The 18,588-nt window shown below is 56.6% G+C and overlaps 5 protein-coding genes across 5 annotated transcripts; 2 read left to right on the top strand and 3 right to left on the bottom strand.

Moving 5' to 3' along the window:
- Positions 1 to 849: 849 nt before the first annotated feature.
- Positions 850 to 1,617, top strand: J7T55_013329 (bcas2 family protein; the record flags this gene model as incomplete). The annotated part of the gene is made up of 2 exons (XM_053141114.1): positions 850 to 886; positions 980 to 1,617. 2 exons carry the CDS (start codon positions 850 to 852, stop codon positions 1,615 to 1,617), a joined length of 675 nt encoding a protein of 224 aa, XP_052995672.1.
- A 560-nt stretch (positions 1,618 to 2,177) lies between these two features.
- Positions 2,178 to 3,990, bottom strand: J7T55_013328 (camp-dependent protein kinase regulatory subunit; the record flags this gene model as incomplete). Its single annotated transcript, XM_053141113.1, has 4 exons — positions 2,178 to 2,255; positions 2,351 to 2,476; positions 2,577 to 3,263; positions 3,331 to 3,990. The coding sequence occupies 4 exons, from the start codon at positions 3,988 to 3,990 to the stop codon at positions 2,178 to 2,180; spliced, it is 1,551 nt and encodes a 516-aa protein (XP_052995671.1).
- A 3,865-nt stretch (positions 3,991 to 7,855) lies between these two features.
- J7T55_013327 (cdc50 family protein) lies at positions 7,856 to 9,746 on the top strand (the record flags this gene model as incomplete). The annotated part of the gene is made up of 6 exons (XM_053141112.1): positions 7,856 to 7,958; positions 8,156 to 8,192; positions 8,258 to 9,099; positions 9,159 to 9,321; positions 9,398 to 9,504; positions 9,613 to 9,746. The coding sequence occupies 6 exons, from the start codon at positions 7,856 to 7,858 to the stop codon at positions 9,744 to 9,746; spliced, it is 1,386 nt and encodes a 461-aa protein (XP_052995670.1).
- A 1,045-nt stretch (positions 9,747 to 10,791) lies between these two features.
- On the bottom strand, positions 10,792 to 14,062 carry J7T55_013326 (uncharacterized protein; the record flags this gene model as incomplete). Its single annotated transcript, XM_053141111.1, has 3 exons — positions 10,792 to 13,493; positions 13,558 to 13,818; positions 13,975 to 14,062. 3 exons carry the CDS (start codon positions 14,060 to 14,062, stop codon positions 10,792 to 10,794), a joined length of 3,051 nt encoding a protein of 1,016 aa, XP_052995669.1.
- Positions 14,063 to 16,551: 2,489 nt separating this feature from the next.
- On the bottom strand, positions 16,552 to 18,205 carry J7T55_013325 (tp-dependent rna helicase dbp5; the record flags this gene model as incomplete). Its single annotated transcript, XM_053141110.1, has 4 exons — positions 16,552 to 17,130; positions 17,190 to 17,427; positions 17,489 to 17,974; positions 18,066 to 18,205. 4 exons carry the CDS (start codon positions 18,203 to 18,205, stop codon positions 16,552 to 16,554), a joined length of 1,443 nt encoding a protein of 480 aa, XP_052995668.1.
- Positions 18,206 to 18,588: the final 383 nt, after the last annotated feature.

Below are 18,588 nucleotides of genomic sequence, written 5' to 3'. Positions count from 1 at the left end.
TGATGCATACAAGGAAAGATCCTGACGATTTCAACTCACGTCCTTTTGAAAGTCCCTAACTGACATGGGCTTTTTTTAAAAATAAAATAAAATAAAATGAAATAAAATCGAAGCGTTTCATTAAGAAGGCAATATTGTCTTTCCCGGAAAGAGAAAGGCTCATTTCATAGTAGAAGACCACTAGCTAGATGGATTGAGAAAGTCACCCAGCAGATGTGTTCATATGTGGATTAGAGAGGTGTTCCACAAAGTAGAGCTTTGAAACGACAAGTGAAAATTGCTCATTCATCTCAATACTTTTAAACATACACCATTGAGTAAGAGTGTAGACTCATGCTAGATCAGTATGGACATGGAGAAAGTACGTTTGGACGGCTTATGTAACCAGGCGTCTGGGCAGCACCGCACTCGAACACAACTCACCTCAAATGCGGCTTCTTCTTGCATCGTAAGGTTCTGGCCAACGAGAACCCTCAGTCAGCTGGACTAAACGCATTGCTTGAGCTCGGGGGTGTCGTGCTGATAGCTGGTAGAAGCCTTGAATGACAGGGGTTGTCTTGAAGTAATAAATGCCCCTGACAGCGGGCCGTTGCAGGGGTCGACTGGCGCCCTGCAGGGTTGAACTTTCGGGGTGCATCGAATTTCCAATTGACATGGGCTTGCAAAAGAGCCTCCAGCCATCCACGGCTGCATCCATCCATCCTTCAGCCTTGCGGCTCCACCACTAGACAACCACCCCAGAGCCGTGACAGCCTCGCGACAGCCCAGTCGAAGACACCGAGGGCACCTGGTGACTGCAGCAATCCATCGCTCCCACCTAGGGCACATCTCAAGACCCCGCCGCCCATCATGCCCTCAATAACCACAGTCCACGAGTCACTCCCATGTAAGCAAGCCCGTCCTTCGCGCAGCCCAAAATCATAAGCACAGCAAGACCACCCCCAAAGATCAAGACACTAAACAACTCTTGCACCTCCAGACGTCGACAAAGAGCCCACACAGTCCGAACGCGAAGCCGCAGAAGCCCTCATCACCGCCGAGCGCGCCACCGTGCCAGACGACCCACACCACGCCCTGCTCCCGCCTCCCCTGGAGCCGACCTTCACGCCGCTGTTCCAAGCCGAGCTGGACCGCATAGCGAGCAGCGCGGACCCGTCAAAACCAACACCCCTGGAAGCGATCGACCTGTCGCGGTACGAGCTGCCAGACCTGCCCGAGGACCAGTCCGCCGTGACGAGGGCGGACCTCGAGCCGGCGCTGCGGCAGGCCTACGCGGCGGCGACGTACCTGTCCGCGCGGCGGCAGCACCTGGCGCTGCTGGACAGCCACGGCAAGAACGCGTGGCTGGTGGGCAACTGGCAGCTGGAGGGGGAGCTGCGGGCGCTGGAGCGCGAGGTGGCCGCCGCGCGCCGCGCCGTCGACCTCGTCACCGTGCGCCGCCAGCGGCTGCAGCGCGACGCCGGCGGCGAGATCGCCGGCCTGGACGAGGCCTGGCGCAAGGGCGTGGGCCGCGTGCTCGAGGCTGAGGTCGCCGCCGAGGGCCTGCGGAGGGAGGTCGATGCCGTGAGGAGGCAGAGGGCCCGGGAGGAGGAGGAGGGGTCGCAGGCGCAGGCCTGAGGTGGGGGACTTGTGGTTTGTATCGGGGATATTAGATGGGAATTCGAAATCAGTGGAAAGGGTGGCTGGTCTGAGTCTGTCCAATGTGCGGCATACCAATACATCTGCACCCCTTCTCTGCACTTCGGGCATGAGATACTGCTTGAGGGGTAACCTATCAACTGGGAGCATATGAGCGGCATCGCCTGTGCTCTTGGATGTTTGGAATTTTGGACACACTCATGCTTGGAATCGCCTCTGCCATAAGACGATGATACGGAGGAAGAGGATGAATTGCCAGCCACCAGCGTCTGCAGCAGACCACGTAAGTCGTGACGTGCTCCACATGTAATTCTTTTGCAAGTCAATCTTGCAAAGCACGACCCGTGCAGTGGCGGCATAGTCACTATCATACATAAAACTTCACGCCTCACTTGTTCAGGAGTCATCGATGTGATTTATAGTGGTATTAAGGAAGGTGTTGTGATTCCGGAGCAGCGCCCCGCCGCCACACTCGTCTTTTTTCTGTTCCATAGGTATCTGATGTTCCGAAACAAAACAATAATCTCCTACACAAAAGGCTAGCGAAGGAAGAGGTAAAGTGTTCTTGTCTGCCAGTCGATGATGCCGTCACCCGCAAAAACGCCGTTGTAGCCGAACTCCAGCACCCAATGTGGTCCGTTCCACATCCCATCCCCCTTCCCCCCCCTCCTATTCAAGCCTCCGCCTGCCCTTGCGTTGCGTCCATACATACCGTACCGTCGTTCAAGCCTCCACCAGCTGTCCGTCCGTCGTCCAGGCCCTCATCCTCGGGGTTCCGCGCGAAAGGCCGCATTCCGTCGTGTTTCTTCGGGAGTTGGGTCGGGACATGCTTCCAGATCTGTCGTGAATCAGGCCATGTTAGTGATCTTGTCCGTGTCCGGATTCCAGGTCCAGGAAAAAAGGCCGCAGCAGCGCTACGCCGACTGGAGTGGGTCCACATCCTCAACACCGGACTTGACATCTTCGTACTTTGTTCTTCTCATGATACTCTCAACCGGCCCTAGCAGGCGGTTGAAGGCATTCTTGCCAAGCTTGGCAACCTTGACTTCCGTCACGCTGATCACGGTGGCCGCCCGAGGCGCGTCGTTGAGCAACGCCAGCTCACCAAAGAAGTCGCCCTTTTCGTAGTGCCTGAGGTTGATCCGTTCCTTGTGGACACCTTCCTTGTATGCATCGCATTCACCGCTCTCGAGGAGGTAGAAATCGTAGCCTGGGTCGCCCTCCTTGATGATGGGGGTACCCGGTGGGTACTTCTGTGTTTCTAGGGCATCGGCAATCTTGGATCGTTCGTATGATGTGAGCGTCTTGAGCAGAGGCACCTCCTCTAGGAAGCTCTCATACATGCGCCGTCGCTGGAATGTTGACTCCATGAGGATCCGGCGGAAGGTCAGTCGGTCTAGGGCCCAGAGCGTGCTTTGTGGCTCGGCTGAGATTATAGTAGCAGCACGGGGCGCATTGTACATGAGGGCAAGCTCGCCAAAGGAGCCCCCTTCCCCGATGCTGCCGACCTGCTGCCCAAGACCGTCGGGGCCGGGTTGCTGAGTTCCAGACGAGTTGACAAAAACGTTAAAGTTCCCCTTCTCGACGACATAGAAGTAGTCACCAGCGTCACCCTGCGTGATAACCTAGAATTGCGGTCAATCAATCATCGCCTTGAGCTGCGCAAATCAGTCAACAACCTCTCGGACGTACTTTGATATCCTTTGCCGGGATGGGCTTCTCTTGCATCGCTGCAAGAACCTGGGCCTTTTGTTCATCGTCCATTTTGCTGAACAGAAAGTTGTTGGCAATCGAATTCGTGAGCCTAGTCTGCTGTTCTTCGGACTTGTGATACACGGGTGGCTGCCAGTTGTCGTTGTTGTCCGCGACAGGCTTGAGGGATTCGGCAGAAACCGAGGTTCGTCGGCCAAAATTGTATTGGGCCGGGAAGTTCTCGGGGTTGGGTGGGCTTCGCAGCGCGGATTGGGAATCAGAGCTGCCATCGCCACCAAAGGGGCCGCTGAACACAGAGCCGGAGTTGAAGTTGAAGCTACCGGTCGTTGGTGAGGTGACCGTGTCATTCTCCTCCTCCTCCTCCATGACCCTCTGCATCATGCTGGCCTCGTTGGAACCGAAGGGGTTTGTGTGGGCCCCGAAGGGGCTGGTAAAGCTGCTCGACATGGCGGGAGGCCGAACTTTGTCTGTTTTTGGGCGTTTGTTGGGGGTATCTTCGCGGAGCTTCTTCTTTCGTTCCGAGGCCAGTCGACTGGCAAAATGATCACAGCAGAACTGCAGGATGTCTGTTGGTTTGGATCGAAGCACTTGGCTGTTCAAATCCTGTATCTCGTTCGTGTAAGCCACTGGGAGACTCATGTTGCTTGCGAACGACAAAAGGCAGGCTGCGAAACACAAGCAAATCAGAAGGAAAGAACTTTTCCAAAACAGATGAGCGCGCTTAGTTCTGAAAGGAGCGTGTGTGGGTTGGCGTGTCGAGCCGCGGACCAGGGGAATGGGAGCGTTATATTGGGCATGGACCGGGCTGGCTGGACAAGGAAGGGTCTTGTTGTCCGTACCTTTCAACTGCTTGAGTGGAGTCTGTGGCGTCTCCTTTGCGACAAGGCTGCTTTGACACGTTAGCATCGACAAGCTGCATGTCCAGGCACACGAGTGTGCCGAAGAGCAAACATGTAGTGGGAGGTTGTGAGGCGGAAGCGTGCAAGGGGCATGAGACATGATGGGCTGGAGCAGGGGAGGGGTCAGCGGCAGCTCAAAGAGCCCATCCCCCTGACTGTCAAAGAAGCTGGAGGCATTGCAGCTGCGAGAACCGACAGGTAGGTTTCTTGCATGCAAGCCGCATGTGTCAAAGCGTAACGTGATGGCATGGCGCGCAAGTCAGTGTGCAGGAGTGGCGTCAAGGGAGACCCGTGTCGGTTAAGGGCTCAGTGAAGTTGCAGCTGATCGAGGACGGGAGGCTGAGCTGTCGCAAGACTTACTGGAGGAAATGGATATTGCAATTGGAACAAGCGAAGGCGGGAGAAGAAAAAAAAGACACAATCCGAGTATCGATAGCGAAAAGAGGAGCGGCGGCAGCACGACAGTTGGTGACCGAGGCAGCAGAGGTCGAGCTTAAAAGGGAGGAGGCGACGGTGCGCGAGGTTGGGTCGGGGTCTGAGTCGGGGTCGGGATCGGTTTAGGCAAGGCCAGGTCAAGTCGAGAACAGGCGTCGTCAATACCAATAACCGAGTGTTATAGGCAATATCGGAGACACCGTGATGATTGGAGTGGGATGATTGACAAGGCCTGAATGCGCTGATCGAGACGGGAATTGGAGGACCAGAAGCTATTCGGAAGAAGACAGAGTGCCGTGGCGGAAAGAATGGTGGAGCGAAGGGGGTGGGATAGGGCTGGAGGTTGTTGGGCTGGGGAGCCAGAGCAATGCAGAGCAGAGCAGAGCAGATCTGAGCTGGAGCAGCTTTGACGTCGGGAGCCGGCTGAGCTAGCTAGCAGGTGGGTGGACTGGAGGTCAAAGGCAGGAAAGAATGGGTACAGTTCTGACCCAGGGAGGAGGAGACTGGAGTCTGAGACTGGAGACTGGAGACTGGAGGCCGGAAACTAGGGGTGCGTGCCCAGCTCTGGTTCGAAATAGAATAGAGTCGAGACGAGGTCGGTGAAGCGAGGCAAGGCAAGGCAAGGCAAGGCCAGGCAGGGCAGGGCAGGGCAGAACGAAGCAGAGCAGAGCAAGACGGAGAGCAGCTGGCCCAGGCAGGTCCAATGGTGAATGGCTCACACCTCACTGGCACGCAGAGCAGAGCAGTCGCAATTAGATTCAAATGACTGCCAGGAGATTGAGCGTGGAACTGACGAGGGAGCTTTGGCTCGCTCTGCCCGAGTTTGGCAGGGCAGGGCAATCAAGTGGGGGGGAGAAAAGAGAGCAAGAGCAGAGCAAGATGTCACCTGGCATGGCCGTCCTGCCTGGTACCGACGAGGTACCACAGCATCAGCTGCTAACCTTTTCCACACCTTCTCACAGGCTGTCGCAGTTAGACAGCGACTTGATTCAAGGGAGCAGGAGCCCAGGGTCCCCCAAAACGTAGGCCAGAAAGGGCACATGAAAGCCGGCTGCCGGGCTTGGCCTCCTGCCATCCGCGGGCGAGCAGGGGCCACCGTACGCACCTTCCGCAGCTGTCTGGCCTAGCGCTGCCCCTCTTTCGCCCTTCCCGTCATCGAATCGAACCCTTGGAAGCCTTCTAGAAGACGGGGGCACTGATCAGAGGGTGGCCCTGTGCGACAGTGTGACTGGGGGGCCCGCCCTCGGCCTGGCTCGCCTGCCTGCCCTGCTTGCCATGCTGCCGCCCTGCCAGCCCCAGCCCAGCAAAGCCCAGCAAGCCCTGCCCAGTCCTGCCCTTGCTCGCCCTTGCCCGAGGGCCCCAAGCTCCCGCCCAGGCGACGGGGTCTGGTGCTTTTCTCGAGCTTCTCGAGCTTCTCTCAGGCTTCTGTTGCAGCTCGCCCCCGAACCCGTGGACCTCCAACAGCCCAGCAATCAAATCTTTCAGCTTCAGACATCCCGTCCCAACTTATTACCACCCACATCGTGCCCATGTCATGGCACCATTTAATCCCCGACCGCGGTTCGTCCGCTTTTCCCCATACCATTCATTCGTATCCTCGTGGTTATTATTATTATTACTGTTGTGACCATCAGAGGTCAGCGCTGCTCTCTGCGCCTCCTGCATCACACACAGATCCAGACATTATTATACTTTGCCGGAGGTACGTGCAGAAAAAAAAAACGTGGTACATGTAGATACAGTGGGTAGGTACATACCTGTCTATTGCGTTACTGATAGCGCGGCCAGCTGATTTCTGACGTTGGAGGTCCACTCACTCTTCGCCGCCTCCTTTATGCCTGTCGTCGCAATGACCGCCTCTTCGGGGCACTCTCAGATTGATTTTTTAATTTTTTCAGATTTTCCCTACCATTCTTCCTTTTCTGGACGAGCGGGAGAGGCTTGTCGACTGGACGTCGGCTTCCGTCATATTGCCGAATGTGACTTGGATCACTCCAATCACTACAGTCAGGCTCCTTGACGGGGAGACTGTTGTCCGGAGGGCCCGGGACCGGGGCTCTGGCTGTTTGGCTGCCACGAGCCTGTCGTCGCAAACGAGTGTGTTGTCCTGACAAAGACACACATCAGACACATCGTAACCTTGTGCTCTTGAAGGAGCTGTGCCGTCCGTAGTAGCAACATCTGGACTGCAAAAAGTGACGATGACTACTGATGCTGACTCGGAGGCGCGGCTGAGATTGGCTGACGTGCAAGACAAGATAGGCCAGAGGTAGGGTGGCAAAAGCTTCACGAGTTGACCCTTGGACAAGTTGCCGTCGGCCACGACTTCCGGGCCCGTTGGTGGACACCATCGAGTTGCATCGAGTTGACCACAAAGTCTGAAGTCTGATCGAACATAGTTTGAGTTTCTCGTGCTATGCTATGCAGTGCAGTGCTGTGCTGTGCTGTGCCGTGCCGTGTTTAACTCATTTGTGAATGCACCGGGGGATCCGGCTCCCTCGGCCGGATTGCAGTGCTACGAACTGCGTGAACGAACTTACCCAAGACATCGGTCGTCAAGCAGCCTTCAGCAAAGTCGAACCCTGTTTTTGACTCAGCCTTGCAGTAGTAGTAGCAGTGCTCCATGCCTCGGTGTGCAGGTGCGTTGCAGTATTACAGCAGATCTAACTGCACTGCACTGCACACTCAGCCGCACGCAGCAAAGCGAGCAAAGTACTGCCTCCCTCTCAAAGGTCAGCCAGAAGTACCCGACCGTTATGTAAGCGCCCCTGAGCACTGGGCATTCGGGAACTCGCATGTCTCTTCCAAGACGGCTGCGCCTCTCTCTGCAGCCGCTTGCGACTGGCATTTGGCACTGCACTACACAGCTGGGACTGCGACAGACAGAGAGCCAAGCCACAATCTTACGCTAGACTGCTCGGATCCTGCTGCGCTCCAGCGGCACTACAGCAAACGCGAAGGCTCGCCTCGGCGTCTTTGCCTCTCTGTCCCAGAGTCCCAGACCACCCTGGGCAATTCGGACCCTCTCCAGCGCCGTCTCGTCAAGGAGTGGATGCATCCGTCTCCGTCTATCCTGTCCACGCCCACGCCCACGCCCATGACATCGCATTCGACTTGACCGCCCCTAGTAGCATCCCACACCGACACCAGCGACATTGCCTACCATCAACATGGCCGATTCACCGAGGGTCGGCCATACCGACTCGATCGCATCCCAGGATTCCGGGAGCGGGAGCAAGTCCAACGACAAGAAGAAGAGCCGCAGACCAGCCAGTGAGTCCCACCCGGCGTACCCGCGCCTGCGCCCACATCCGCACCAGCAGCCACCGCCTCAGCAATACCAATCAGCACGCATGCCCTCGAGGAATGATGGAACACACTCTGCTGGATACTCTCTTGGATCAGAGGGGACATTGGGATGATGTGCGCATCGCCGGGAACATGTAGCTGATGGCTGTATCAATCAATAGACACCGCGTTTCGACAGCAGCGGCTGAAGGCATGGCAGTAAGTCGTCGACGATCGACGAACCTTTTGCGAGATGGAAATACACAACGCTGACCATGGACCAGACCGATTCTCACACCAAAGACCGTTCTGCCCCTCTTCTTCTCCATCGGTATCATCTTTGCGCCCATAGGGGGTTTGCTCCTGTATGCGAGCTCGCAGGTCCAAGAAATCTCCATCGACTACACGACGTGCTACAAGGACGCCAGTAACAACACCTTCGACGCCGTGCCTTCCGACAACGTCTTCACCCAGTTCAAGAACAACACCGACGTCCAGGCGCAGTGGAAGCGGGAGACTGTTAATGTCACGTTCGACGGGGTCACCAACCAGACGCAAAAATGCATGATACAGTTCACGATACCTGAGGACATGGGCCCGCCTGTGCTATTCTACTACCAGCTCACGAACTTCTACCAGAACCACCGTCGCTATGTCAACAGTTTTTATAATGATCAGTTGGCCGGCAAAGCGGTCAGTGCCTCTGATGTGAGCGGCTCGACGTGCGAGCCTCTTAAGCTGGAGGACGGCACCAACAAGCCCTTCTATCCTTGTGGGCTGATTGCCAATTCCATTTTCAACGACACCTTCTACAGCCCATACTCGGTAGGCGACGAGAACTCGCCTTACAATATGAGCGAGACGGGCATCGCCTGGGATTCCGACAAGGACCTGTATAAGAACATCTCCTCCGACATCGCGCTGGACTCAGTCGCTGTCCCACTCAACTGGAGGATGCGGTATCCGAATGGGTACACATCCAGCAACCCCCCACCGAACCTCGGAACCGATGAGCACTTCATGGTCTGGATGCGTACAGCCGGCCTGCCAACCTTCAGCAAGCTGTACATGAGGAACAACACGCAAGCGATGGCGAAAGGGACGTACCAGGTCGACATCCTTCATTGTGAGTGGCCCCTTTTCCTAGGCAGGATTCAATGTATGATAACTGATTGGGATCACCAGGGTTCCCTGCGGATGTTTACAAGGGCACCAAGTCCATCGTCCTCAGCACCAGGACTGTTATGGGCGGTAGGAATCCGTTCCTAGGTATCGCATACTTGGTCGTAGGCGGAATTTGCATCCTGCTCGGCGCAGTCTTTACGGTGACGCACTTGCTGAAACCAAGGTCAGTTCTCACGCCCATGCAACATCCCGATGGAGGTGACATAATCCGGGATAATGTGCTAACCGGGCATTTGCAGGAAACTTGGTGACCACACCTACCTCTCCTGGAACAACGTCCCATCATCAAAACATCCGGCAGGCTCATCAGCGGCTATGGCCAGCGGGCGCGACCTCGGGCGATCAGGTGAGGCTTAGGCGGCTCGCGGGATCGGGCTCAAGGTACCACCAGATATCTGCCGGCCTCTCCTTGCGGCTTCTCCTGCCACTGATACCACGTCATCGACATGGAAAGGGAAGCAGCGGGCGGACAGCCCTGCTGATTCCTCGGCCTCGACTGCTCCTAGTAGACAGGTGAGCGTCAGGGATTTCCTTGGGGCGCCGTCTCGCTCTGTAGCTGGCTCGAGCTCTGCGACATACACGCCGTAATCGGCCTGGTTTGCTAGAGGTTGCCCTGCTTGCTTCGTACCTATCTTCCACGCGATCCCATGGCTATCTGGCTTCACGGCTCCTGGTCATTACCACATTCTCATTCGTATTACTTTTTTGATTGGTGACTACGCAGAGGGCTACCCAAGATCACTCTGCGGCGAGGGAAATGGCATGGATGGCTTTGATGTTTCAGACGACTGATTCTGTACCACAACGTTTTCTTTCCTCAAGGCATGCGTTGACACGTCGGAGTTTTGGGCGTACCTAGGTATCCGAAGTTAATTAAAATTGGCATTGATATATATCTCCACCATGTCGACGACACATCTTGAATGGTTGAAATACATGACTTTGTACACTATGAATCTCTTCCTCGTCAAATTGGTGATTGTAGCCTCAAGCAGGCTTGGGTTGCAATACATGCGACATGTTGCGAATTTATGCCCTCGGTGACCACACCCTTCAGTGCGGACGTGATTGAATGCTGCTTCTCAGAGGTATGACGGATGGCCGTGGAATGGCTTCACCCTCGTCTTCAACCGGATGGGTTACGCGTTGACAATAGATGCACTTCCTGCCCTCTAACACCCGGCACTGACCTCCAGGGATCGGCGAGGCTGGTTGTCCACGGTCTCGAGCTGATGTTCAGCGCAAACCATCACCTGAGATCCAATTCAAAGGACGACATTGCACGCAAGAGTCTGGGTGCGGCAGTGGCTGGCCAAAGCCATAGGAAAAGTATAGCTGATGCAACATATCAAAATGCAACTGTGTGGTATCTCAGATGTGTCGACTATCAAGGAAGACCAAAAACAGAAAAGAGTGTAGACCACAACGCCAGGCCAGCCACACCACCTAGTGTAGGCCGGGAATCAACCCAAGTCAGGTTCTTCTTTTTGTCCCTTGTAGAAAACTCCCAAAACTCCTAGCCGAAGAGACTCGTTACCCCGCGACGCCATAATACAGATCTTAGAAAGACGAAACAGACCCAAATAGAAAAGAAAAAATGGTATTACAATCCCTTGCGCACCCACACCTCTCATTACTGCACGCTTAAGAATAAATCGTCACCCCTCCTCTTAGGCGTGAGCTGCGGCTTCCACCCAGGCGTGGCAGGCAGCGGCACGTCGCTCTCCCTCGTGCTGGCGCTGCCCCTGCCGGCCTGGCGGAAGACGACACCCTTGGGCGGCAGCGATGCCGCGGCGCCGACGCCGTCCGGAGCAGCAGCACCACCACCACCCGCCTTGCCCAGGCTCGACGTCCGCCGCTTCCACCGCGCCTGCCGGGCCTCGGCCGACTCGCCGCCGATCTGCAGCGCTGCCGCGCGCTCTGCCCCGAGCCGCTTCGCCGCCAGCAGGCTGGACTGGCTGTCTGTTTTGGTGGTTGTGTTTGAGATGGAGGGTGAGTCAGAGGCCGATGCTGGCGAGGGGGAGAAGGAGTAGGGCCCGCCGGGCTCGTTTTGGTATTGTTGTTGTTGTGGGTAATAGTATTGCTGGTAATGCCGCTGTTGCTGCTGCTGCGCAGGCTGGTTCGACTCGGGTCGCGAGTACGCGTCGTACACGGACATGGGCCCGTATCGCGAGTGGGACTGCGATGGGAGCTGCGAGCGGTTGTCGATGTGCTGCTGGAAGGTCTGCAGGGGCGGCGACTTGGTGGTGTCGCGCTTGTTGCTCGGGACCGCCAGGGGCTGTGGTACCTGCTGCTGCTGCTGCTGCTGGCTTGTTGGTGTCTCGGGCGAACCGGAGCGGACCTGGCCTGGGTTCCTGTTCGGATTCGGGTTCCTCCTGGGCGGGTTGTAGTAAGACACACGCGCCTGTGCGGGAGCCGCCGAGGCCACGGGGCCCACTTGCACCGGCTTCTGCGAGTCGACGATGCCGAGGGTTGGGCTGTCGCTCGGTGTTGAGTTGACGACCCGGAGGGCAGGGTGCTGCAAGGGCTTCTTCGCGGCCGGTGCATCCGCAACCCTGTTCAGAGGCACGTTGCTGCGCGGCCTGGGGATTTTGGGATAGGAAACCGGTGACCTCCCAGGTGACTCGACCACGGGCGACAGGCTGCCCTGCTGATCCGGTGCTGCCGACTGGCGAGATGGTGCTGGGAACGAGTCCACCCCGACCTCGCTGCCTACTGAAGACGCGATTGTCGTCGTGGAGTCCTGCGACATCATCGTGTTTGTCCGATCCCTCGTCCCACCGCCAGTACTGTTGGATCTTCTTCTCGGTCTTGAAGTGAGATCTCTTCCTTGCTGCTTGCCACCGGCGCCACCTCCCACATAATATGACTCTGGGGTTGGTGACGGCTCCTTGCGCGATCCAGCAGAAGTTGGCATGGGGTTGTTGGGCCCAGGCTGGACAGTCTGCGGAAGGCTGAAGTTCATGCTGAAGTTCGAATACACGCTCGAACTCCTCGTGTTGATCGGCAACCGTCCACTTTCAGGGGCAACATGCCTGATTGTCGGCTTGCCTGGCGCACCAGCTGCTCTGGAGAGTCTCAGCGCCGCAGGTGCAGTTGCACCCAGAGTTGGGGACGAGAGGTCCTTGACCGCCGCCTTGACTGCATTACTCTCCTGAACGGCTCGGTCTTGCTCGGCGTCCTTTTCCGCGATTGTCTTGGAGACGGGAGTTGGCAACTCGACGATATGTTCATCGGGGCCGGAACCTCCCAGGACCCAATTCCCCCATTTGTCGGCAACGTAATACGTCGACGCAGACTGAGGGTCGGTGTTTGGAGGTCGCCATATTTGTGCAGACCCGAGCCCAGCGCTTGTCTCTCCATCTTCCGCAAACTCGGTGACGACGCTATCACGCCCACCGCTGAAAGGCATGCGGTTGTTTGACATTGTGCTGGAGCGAGCGGCCGGCTGGGATTTTGCTGCCGGGATGTCGACGGTCAGAGCTGGTTTTGCTGCGCTTGCTGGTTGTTGTTGCTGCTGATTTGTGAACTGCTGTTGGGGAGAAAAGAAGTTGAAGTTACCCTGAGTCCGAAGAGGTGACAGGGCCGGAATAGGTGGTGGTGACGCCGACCTCCTTTGCGCCACGGCAGCCGGAGCAAGTGGTAGATTGGCAGCAACCATTGTCCCATCGGGCTGCCTTGCCGCTCCTTGCATGCCATTGCCCTCAGGAGATATCGCAAGGCCAATAGTATCAGGTCGAGCGCTGGCTCGGTTCGCTCGTTGTGCCAGCGCCCTTGTGAAAGACATCGATTTGGGCTCCCGATACTGCGGCGCCGAGATCTCCGGGCTGTCTTTCCGTCGTGGGCTCCATGAGTCCCTCATTTGATAGAAACCAGTGACTGCTTTGCCCCGACGTCTGCGCATGAAACAAAAGAGCCCAACGACCGCCGCAAGTAGAACTGCTGCGGCGCTTCCCCCTGCTATGCCTCCAATTTGTGCTGTGCTCAAGCTCCGTGCCGGCGCCGCAGTGTTGGTGCCACTCGTTTCTGGTGCAGCCGTAGCATTCGTAGGCGCGGACGAGGATGAAGACGAGGACGAGCTTGTGCTTGTGCTGAAGCTTGAGCTAGAGCTAGTCAAGAAGCTTGTCGACAGTGTGGGTGCCACGGTGACGGAAGGCGTCATGTAGCTCGTCGTCGAGCTCCTGTTTGAGCTCACAGTTGCCGTTGTTGATGGGTTCGGCACCACGACCGGGCCAGTTGGGGGCACGATCAGTGTCGCTATTATTGTAGCGTGTGTCGCCGGTGCTGCGTTGGGTTGATTATCGCACATTCCATATGCGTTGGCGACTGTGTCGGCTATTGAGAGTGTCAGTCTCGTCATGTATAAGACATAGATCACACTAAATTTGCGTGAACTTACACCCGGCACTCATGCCCTCACAGGCTCTAATAGAATTCTCAGCCACAATACACTGAACCGCACCCTCTCCTATCGTGTATCCCGTCGATCCAGTATGTGAACAAAGACATTGTAATGTTGGTGATGAGCCGCAGAGGTCGGTCTCAAAGTTGACTTCAAGGAAAGACTGAAAGCACGAGACGGCGCAGGATGGTATGAATGCAGTGAAGTCGGACCCAAGGTCGAACTCGCCCGTGGAAGACACGGCCGCAGTTTCGGTTGCTGTGGCCGCGAAGAGTGGTATCGTGGTGGCCCATAGCAGCAGCCTTGACCTTCTGACTGCCATCCTAGGAAACAACATCTATCTGCTCGCCGGCGACAGAGTCCGCATGTTAGTCGAGGACGCATAAAAGAATAAACACGGTACAGCTGAGAGACAAGATCCCTTCTCCGGAACATCGCCACCGCCAGGCAACGTGGAGTGAACGAGCCGGGCAACAGAGGCAACTTGGTAACCGCTCGACATCCAAAAGGGGTAGGGATCGTGATTTCAAGTACCCGCCCGGCACGCAACGTGGTGGCGCGATGGGAAATTTGGCAACGCGAGACAAAGGAGAGGGTGGCTGCCTGACTAACCTATTGAGAAGGAGACCGGTATTAGGGAGATGTCCGGCATCTCAGCATTGTCTAGAAGTTTTCGAAGACGCCGAACACAAGGAAATTTGATGAATCAGACAGTCGGCGGCTAGGACAAAGGAGAAAGATGTTGCGGATACCCTTTGGGCACAATGTGACGGAGGAGATACTGAGACAAGGACGGGGAGAGCAATGCTTCTATCAAACAATAGCAACAGCCCTATGGCATCCGGAAGGAAACGAAACCGACGACAGGGAGCCCAAGATAGGAAAGAAAAGAGATATGGGAATAGAGAGAAAGTTAGACGAGTGTCTCAAGGGGACCCATTGGGGAGGCCCGCAAGGTGGAAGAGATGAAGTAATAGTATACACGCACAAAGCAAAGGGACAGAAAACAGGCCCGCGGAGGCTGAGCAGGACCAACATAAACACCCGAGAATATGATCAGAAGGGCGACCGGGCTGGGCCATGAGACCGTCCGGCGTCCTATTCGACGACCATATAAGAGAGAGAGACGGAGAGAGAGACAGAAGCAACCCACAGTCGCAAGGGTTGCTTGCTTACAGAAAGGGCAGGGCAGGACAGGGCAGGGTAGATGACGTCCCATTCGCTTAAGCAGGACGGCAGCAACGTGCAGTCTCTGAGCCGCTCTCGATATAAAGACGGACAGCAGAGCAAGCCATGCTCGTAAGGGGAGAGAGTGTTACGGCAGATAGGAGCTATGCAGCTTCTCTACCCAATCCGCTGCGCGTCCGTGCCGCCACTCCAACGGGCGTGACATGTGCGGAAAAGAGCACAGCACAGCACAGCACAGCGGCAGCGGCAGCGGCAGAGACAGCGGCAGCGGGACTGCTGAGAAACGTCATGAAGCGGGATGGATCCATCCAGAAGGAGAAGAGCAGCAGCAGGGAGAGGAGCATGTTACCGTGCTGTAGGAGGTAGGTCAGACCCGGCGTGTCTGAGCCTCATGGTTGGCCGCGATGCTATTTCTGGTGGGGATCCGCCCATGCGCGCTACCGCATCCCACCACCGGCGTTGGGGTGGTGGTGGATGCATGTATGCATGTGCAGATGTCAATCTGTGCCTTTATTCTGGGCGCGGGAAGGATGGAAGGCCGGGCGGATGGATGGGGACCCGAAAAGGCGAGCATGCTGCCGGCCTCCAGCACGGGGAATGACAAGGTTGCTCTGTAATCTGCAGTCTACCGTAAGCAGACTGACTGGCCGACGGACGGAACTGACGGACAGACAGACAGACAAACAGGCATGCATGCATGCAAGTACATGCGTCTGCTGCGGTAAAAGACGACTGCATCCGGGGCTGACTGGCTGAGTGGCTGTGGGCTGGGGTGGTCGAGGGTCGATTGGAGGTCATCCTCTGCGCGCTTAGAAGGCGCCTAAATCTGGGTCGCGGGCGCCAACGAACCTTTGGGGAACAAGGTGCAGTGCATGTCCAGTCAAGCCACCTGCAGGGCCCATACCCAATCACTGGCCGCCGTGAGGTCTAAGCGAGTACAGAGCAGGCCAGTCGGGTTTGTTAGCAGCCCCTTCTCCGGCCCACCAGTAAATAGGTGAGCGTCGAGTACGGGGTACGGGGTACGGAGTACTTACTGTACCTCTCCTCAGGCTCGAGGTTGGTTAGGCGTGGGCGGATACCCTGACGTCGAAACCGTGATAGGGGCTCCTCCTTCGTTTCGCTATCTGCGGGCAGGGAAGCCGACATATCCTGTGCCGTGTGTTCAATGGATCGACCAAGCAATTGCTGCTTGACCTCTGACGTCGTTGACACAAGTCTCCTCCCAAATGATGTTCGTCGATCCGAGGATTGGGAACTCCTGCGCATCTTGAAAAGAGACTCGTGCCAAGCGCCCCCCCGAACCCCCATGCTCTCACCAGTAGCCGACCAGATTAGCCTTCGTCCTATCCACCATGCAGGTCCGGCGCTTCAACGAACATGTCACACATCAAAATTAAGCTTGTGAAAGGGCCAATCTGGGCCTGGGCAGATCGTCTGTCACATTGCTCGTGGGGAATCTTAATTACAGCTTCTAGACTTTTCTCTGGATCCTCCATCAATCGACTTTTCATCATTCGTGGCATTTCCCAACAGCAGCAATCCAGGTAAATGTCCTCTGCGGCTCACGCTTGTCTTCAAGCTGCAAGAACAATCCCTTTCCACATCCTCCGGCTTCTGCTGCTTTCGGGACAGTAGGGTGCAATGAAACTTCCGCTTCGCTGTTCCGGCGAGTCCCTAATGGCTGACTTCTTCCTGTCTGGTTTTTTGTGCCATGTAACTCCTCCAATCGGTTGCTGCGCGGATCTACCAATGGTTCGCTGGACCCCAAGCCTGAACAGGCCAGCCACTCGGCATCCGGGAGTTCTAGCCCTGAGCTGCCGGGGCCGGGGCCTGGGCCGGAGCAGGAGTAGGTTCCGAAGCAGGAGCTGCGGGAGCTTGGTTTCCGACCGCGAGTTTCTCTACCTCCTTGGGGAGGTCCTCGGGCTTGTAAGTATCCTGGGCGCGACTCGACTTGATCACCTCCTGGATCTTTGCCTCGGTGTCGTCCCAGTCGTCCGGGCTCAGCTGGACCAGGTCGATTGAGTAGTGCTTGGAAATCTCAGCCAGGGCGTTGAAGCTTTTGCGGTCCGACACGAAGCTGATACTGACGCCCACACGACCGAAACGACCTGTACGGCCAATACGGTGCAGATAAGTCTCTGCGTCGGGCTCAGAATCGCCGTGACCCTTCATGGGAATATCGTAGTTGATGACCATAGACACGCTGGATACGTCAATGCCCCGGGCCAGGACGTTGGTCGTAATCAGAACCTTGGTGCGGCCCAAGCGGAACTCCTCGAGGAGACGGTCGCGATCAGCGGGGTCAAAGGCGCCATGCAGGGCTGACACCTTGTGGCCGTCGGCAATCATTCTTTGCTCGATAACACTGGCCGATTCGCGGGTCTGTAGAGGTCAGTGGATACGGCCTCATGCGGGTCACGATGGAGGCGGTAGGGGCTCACCTTGACGAAGATGACCGATGAACCAATAGTCATCAGGCCGTAGAGCTTCACAAGAACATCGTACTTGTCAGACTCGGACGGGCAGTCCATGTACATTTGTGAGATGCCCTTGACAGTGAGCTGTTGCTGTTTGAGCCGCATGGAGTTTGCATTGGGCGCAAACCGCTCGGCATACTGAATGACTCGGTCTGGGAAGGTGGCCGAGAAGAGCAGGACCTGGATGTTTTTGGGAAGCATGCTGTTCTCGAGTGTTAGTGGTGCCCGCGTAGACTGAGTCGGGGAATTTGACCAAGACGTACTTCTTGACTTTCATGCACTGCTCGCCCATGCCCTGTTGGTCCAGCATGTTGTCGGCCTCGTCAATAACGAAGATTCTCAACTCTCGCGGATCAAACTGGCGGCGGCGGATGGTGTCCATGACAGTGCCAGGCGTGCCGACAACGACGGAACCTCTAACACCAGTTGCTCGGTCGACAGCACCGGGAACGGCAGCCTCGACGATGAGGTCGGGGAGGAACTGGCCAACAGTCTTGACGACGTTCTGGATCTGGCGGGCCAGCTCCCGGGTGGGGGCCAGAAGGAGTGCCTGGGGCTGGTGTGGTTTGGAGTAGTCGACCCGCGACAGAACGGCAATAACGAACGCAGCGGTCTTTCCTGTACCAGACTGAGACTGGGCAATCATGTTGCGGGGAGGGTTGGAGAGAAGCAGAGGAAGAGCCTTCTCCTGGACCTTGGAGGGCTTCTTGAAGTTCATGGCGAGGAGGCCCTTGTAGATGCCATCGGAGCTGTTGGGACTGTTAGTCTAGTGTCGTTCATGGCGGGCTGGTGACGGTGAGGAGGAAGCTTGCGAGAGGCTAGCACGAGTGAGATACTGACAGCTTAAGGTCCTCAAAGGTCTTGGCCGACGACAGAGGGTTGTCGGTGTCGACGTCGAGGTTGGATACGGTGACTTCAACATCGTAGCTGGGCTCGTTGAGGTTGCTATCCTCCACATCGTCCGCCCAAGAAGTGGCCATGGTGAGTGAGGTGACTGACGGTCGCGCCGCAATGCGATGCGACGAGGCAAGGTGAGGTGGAAGTTAGGTTGAGAGCAGTGAGGAAAGACAGGACAAAGGGAAAGCGCCTTAGGCCAGTACGGGGAGTGAGGTGAGAATGAAGAGGGAAGGGCGTCCGTTTGCAACGCCCGCCTTGTCTTAAGAAGTGTTCTGCACACTGCAATTCGCCCAATTTCAATGGCTTTGATGGAGGTCGGTCAAGTACTAGGGAGATAGAGATAATCAGCGTCAGGGCCGGTGTTCAACGTCAGTCTGTGGTGGGGCTCGAGTCCAGACCAGACTTCAAGGTGCTCTGAGGTCAACTTTTTGGACGCTAAAAGCTCACCAGCGCCGCTGTCAGGCAG

The sequence above is a fragment of the Diaporthe amygdali genome, assembly GCF_026229845.1.
Source record: "Diaporthe amygdali strain CAA958 chromosome Unknown NODE_8_length_1307975_cov_65_857355, whole genome shotgun sequence".
Lineage (NCBI taxonomy): Eukaryota > Fungi > Ascomycota > Sordariomycetes > Diaporthales > Diaporthaceae > Diaporthe > Diaporthe amygdali.
This window is presented reverse-complemented; position numbering and strand designations above follow the sequence as displayed.